The sequence below is a fragment of the Sapajus apella genome, unplaced genomic scaffold (assembly GCF_009761245.1).
Source record: "Sapajus apella isolate SASKATOON/1434 unplaced genomic scaffold, GSC_monkey_1.0 scaffold5191, whole genome shotgun sequence".
NCBI lineage: Eukaryota > Metazoa > Chordata > Mammalia > Primates > Cebidae > Sapajus > Sapajus apella.
In genome coordinates this window covers 1-4,790 of record NW_022442115.1, presented here as the reverse complement: position 1 = coordinate 4,790, position 4,790 = coordinate 1, and the positions used below count along the sequence as shown (strand labels likewise).

The window sequence follows — 4,790 nt, the reverse complement described above, 5'->3', positions numbered from 1 at the left end:
ACTTTCCTGTGGGAGGACAGGCTCAGACACTGGGGCCCCTCCCACCACCCTGCAGCTCCCCTGCCCTGCCCTGGCCTCCTGCTCACTTATCATGTCTCTCTTTCCAGAGAGCTGGATGAGTCCGAGTTCTAGTTTTTCCACCCGCTCCTTCAGGTCCGCATTTTCCTTCACGAGGGCCATGAAGTCATTCTGGAGCCGAAATAACGGGGTCACATCTCGGCAGCGACCTACCCCACCCCACCCTTCATGGCACCTGCCAGGACTCACTCACCTGCAGCTTGTCGATGGTGCCCTGCAGGGCCCGCTGGGTCTCCCCACACCCACGGTCTCTCCTAGTCCCTGTGGCTGCGGTCGCTGCCTCTGGCTCCCTCAGGGCCGAGGCCACTGGGTGACCCTGGTGCTGGCTGCACACCTGTTGTTTCTGGAGCTGCTCACAGAGCCGTGCCTGCTCCTCCTGGGCACCGGCTCCAGCAGCGTTCAGAAATGGCACCTGAAGGCAAGAGGGGAGCATTCTTGTAGGGGCATACACAGGACAGACGGGGCAGGGAGGTGGAGTGCAGCCCCTACCCTTGGGGTCTCGGAGAGTGCACCTGTCAGTCACGATGGTGTCTGAACACTGGCTCCCGGAAGGGGTGAGGGTCCAGATGAATCAGAAGGTGGAGAAACCAAGAGCATAAGGGGGTCTGGGAGGGGCCACAGAGGAATGTGGCCTGCCCAGGCGCCTGGCCCCTGGCTCCAGCCTAAGAGACTGCCTCCCTTGCCTAGAACCCCATGCCTCTTCCCCAGCCTCAAATCTCACGTCCTTCCTTCCACCATTTAAACTGTAGGCCACAGACTGGGGAAAAGCACAGGGAGCCGACCACCATCTGCCAAGTGTGCTACATGCCTAATGCTTTCCACGCATCATCTCATTTAATCCTCAGCACACACGCAAGGAAAACGCTAACTTCCTTTGGAAGTTAAAGAAACAGAGACTAAGAGATGCAAGTAGTTGAATGGTGACTAGTGGAATCAAGGCCGGAATCCAGTTTGGATCTAAGGAGACTTTCGTTTTGTTTTGCTTTGATTTGATTTGCTCTGCTCTGTTTTGAGACAGAGTGTCACTCTGTGGCCCAGGCTGGAGAGTCGTGGTGCAAACTCAGCTCACTGCAACCTCCAGCTCCCAGGCTCAAGCGATGCTCATGCCTCAGCCCCCTGAGTAGCTGGGATTACTGGTGTGCACCACCACGCCCAGCTTTGTTGTGCTGGTGGTGGTTGTAATTTTAGTAGAGATGAGGTTTCGCCATGTTGGCCAGGCTGAACTCAAACTCCTGATCTTAAGGGATTCTCCTGCCTCAGCCTCCCAAAGTGCTCGGATTACAGGGGTGAGCCACCGCACCCAGCATAAAGAGCCTCTCACACCACTGTCTCTCTTGCCCTATGACTGGGGAGCTCCATCCCTCGAGCTGGGATGATGATGTCCAGACCTGGGAGGAGCCCAGAGCTACCCGCCTCTAAAAGTCAGAGGACAGGAAGCAAGAAACGGTCACAGAACTGCCCTGGAGGGTGTGGGATCACCTGCCCCCAGGGTGGAGCTGCCTGTGGCCTTGCACCTCCCCTCCCCAGAGGCCGGTGCCTGCCTCCCAGCCCTCCTGGATGGGGCAGGAGTTACCGTCTCCTGTTCGCCAAGCTTCTCCTGCAGCTCCTTTCCTTCCTGGTCCAAATGCAGTGCGCTCCTGTTCTGGTTCTTCTGGACAGAGAGAAGCAATCAGCGGCCACCCACTGCAGCTGGAGACCCCAAAACTTGGGGACTGCCTCCCATGGCACCAGGAAGGGTGGAGGGAGGTTAGAAAAATTGTCTCCTTTCTCCCACAGCCATCAGAGCAATACTGTGCTCACAGGTGTCTTCAGAAGCCCCATTTCATATACTCCCCCATTTTACAGGTGGGAAAACAAAGGCCCAGAGGGATGGGAAGGAGGGCGGTCTCCCCAGGTGGACAACACATCAGCTCCTCCTCCTGCTCCTGGAGCCCCTCCTGCTCAAGAAGCCTCTCCTCCTGTTCTCTCAGCCTCACCTCCCGCTCCCAGAGCCTCATTTTCACCTCCTGCAGTCTCTGCTGTTCCCGCAGCTCGTCTCTCAGGTACTTGATTTCAGTTTTTAGGTTTTTCTCCAAGTCAGAGTGCCCTGCTGGGGGCTTTGGGATTGGGGGTTCAACTGAGAAAGGAAGCAGACAATGAGGGCCTCTGGATTCGCAAAACAAAAAACAAAAAAATCTCTTCTGGGTGCACAGCTCCTCTCAGGCTCCCCAAGCCTGGCCTCACTGCTAATGATTCCTCGCACCCAAATGGTAGCCAGTCTTCCAAGCCACTTTCACATAGAGAACACTGTGGGTGGCTGACGACAGGCATCCCTCCCTCTTTCTGATGGGGACACTGAGGCTCATGGAGATTACGAGACTTGCCGTCTCCTAGCACAGACCTCTTTCCCTCTGCCTCAAAGCCCTTCCAGCCACCCACCTCCCTGGGGCACTCTAAGCCACCCCCACAGCCATCTGATGCCAGTCCTGCTCCCTGGTCACGACAGCCCCATCTTACCCAGATGGTTTTGTAGGTGGGCAAGGCTCCCCTTCAGCTCCTCAATTTTAATTGCGTCCTGTCTTTTCTCCATTTTGAATATTTCAATCTGCCCAAAGCACAGGGGGAAAGGGCCGTGGAGAGAGGGGCTGGTGGCTGGATAGACTACCATCTCCCTCTCCGCCGCCAGCTCCACAAAGCCCAGTCCCGTGACCACCCCTGGCTGGACTATTCTTTTTACAGATGCCCAGGAAGATCCAGTGAACCATCTAAGGTGGGGGCTGAAGGGTCAGCTCTCACTTCTCCTGCCATTTTCAGCAATTGTTGCTGCCACCGCGCCCTCTCTGTTTTGAGTTGTTGAGCGTATGCGTCTCTTTCTAGCTGAGCTTTCTTAAGACACCCCGTCACCTGCAAGAATGGACCCAGAAGTTAGGAAGGGCTGTCACTGGTCCTCACCTGCTCCTGGCCACCTGGGGTCATCTTCCTTCCACATCCCTCCCTCTGCAAAGTCTCACCTCTGCCACCTGTGCTTTTAGCAGTTCCCGCTCCTGTACAAACTGCTGTAACTGCTGCTCAAGGACTGCTTCACAGCGGCATGAGGGCTGCAGGGTGGAGAGGGAGAAGCTTCAATCTGGAGAGCCTGGGCCATTCTACACAGTGTCCCTTAAAAGGGCTAGCGCTGGGCTTCATACACAACTCAGTCAGTAAAGATCAAGGCCCATGGTCTGGATTTTAAAAGAACTCAGTAAAGTTGGAAGGGACAGGCAAAGAGATGAAATTTACAGCTGGCTAACAGAGGCCCAGAGAGATCAGATCATATTCTATTGTTATTCCTGTTGTTACTACCGCTGTTGGAACCTTTATTGAGTGTGTCACCAGGTAGTGTGGTAACAATCCCATTTAACCTCACAGCCGCCATGTGAAGCAGTTGCTACCATTACCTCTATTGGGTAGATGGAAAACATGGAGTATTAGAGGTTAAGTGGTTGCCTAAGGTCACTTAGACAGAGCTGGGATTTGAACACCCAGGTCCATCTGATCCTCTAAGTCCATTTTTTTTCCTGCTGGGGGTGGGGGCACAGACAGGAAGGGAGAAATTAGTCTTCTCCTCACTTTTTGAAAGGATGATACATTCGCATAGTCCAAAACTCAGAAAGTACAGAAGAGAAGTATCTCCCAGCCACCTGTGCTCTCTCCTGAGTGTTTTACAAATCCTTGCAGACATGTCTTATGTATATTATCATAGTACATACACACACACACACACACACGTTTCCTCTATACACAAATGGTAACATACTAAAGCTACTGTTCTGTACTGTCACAGTACAAGTACCCAGTCTCCCACCTAGAACTTGGCCAAGGCCACAGCCAAGTAAGAGCAGGGCGGGCATTTGGCCTCTGAGCTCTGCATCCAGTGCTGGCTCTCCATAGCGCCCTTCAACTCACCCACAGCAGCCCCAAGGGGAAACTGGAGCCCAGAATTGGCAGCGTGGAATCAGGGGACTCCACTGGACTCTTACCAATAAGTCCATGGTGTTATTCAGTTGACTGGTTGTGACGGAGCTCGAGTCCAGGCCTATTTGTAGTTGGTGTGTGCTCTGAGGCACCTGCAGAGAGGAGGAGTTGGGGGAGGATCGGGGGAGAGGTAGAGAGAACAATCATTAGGGTTGGGGTGTGTAGGGGCTGTCTCGGCTGGCAGAGGGGCACCCAGCCGCCACTGTGGGAGGAGGGTGGAGGGCTGGCCTGCAGGGTCACTGTACCTCAGCTCAGGGCCTCTTACCTCTGGATCTTTCATGGTGGCACATGGTGCAGGGCCCTCCTTGGGACCACCTGCTGCTGACTACAAGAGATGAGAGTGCACATGGAGATGTTCTGTCTCCTCAGTGACCAAGCCTCTGACTTCCTTTCCCCCTCATTAGCTGGCAGCACTTCCTGTTCTGCCTCTCGGACCCTTTGTCCCAGAACTCCTCTGTGCCAGCTCCTCTCAAGGTGCTTATCTCCCACCATCCCACCCTGGGGCCCTTTCAGTGACTCTTAAAGGGACAGCCTGACAGCAAAAGGCTGTTCTCATTGGGCTGGCTTCCCCTTGAGACTGTGGATAAGGAAAACCAAACAGCAAGGACCCTTTCCTGGGTGTCCTGGGTGTTTACAGCAGGCCGTGTACTAGGGATTAACAAAAACACAATGGCAATAACGAATCTCATTTCACCCTCACAAATGGAAGTCAGACAATA

General features: G+C 54.3%; 1 protein-coding gene across 1 annotated transcript; it reads right to left on the bottom strand.

Moving 5' to 3' along the window:
- Positions 1-2,790: 2,790 nt before the first annotated feature.
- LOC116547870 (golgin subfamily A member 6C-like) lies at positions 2,791-4,426 on the bottom strand. Its single transcript, XM_032273645.1, has 3 exons — positions 4,337-4,426; positions 3,069-3,155; positions 2,791-2,961 (listed from the first exon to the last, which is right to left on the bottom strand). Exons 1-3 carry the CDS (start codon positions 4,349-4,351, stop codon positions 2,791-2,793), a joined length of 273 nt encoding a protein of 90 aa, XP_032129536.1. The 5' UTR covers positions 4,352-4,426.
- Between the last annotated feature and the right edge of the window lie 364 nt (positions 4,427-4,790).

Coding starts and splice junctions, on each gene's coding strand:
- LOC116547870 (XM_032273645.1), bottom strand. Junction 2,962..3,068: donor TAAAAGCACAGGTGGCAGAG/GTGAGACTTTGC, acceptor CCATTCTTGCAG/GTGACGGGGTGTCTTAAGAA.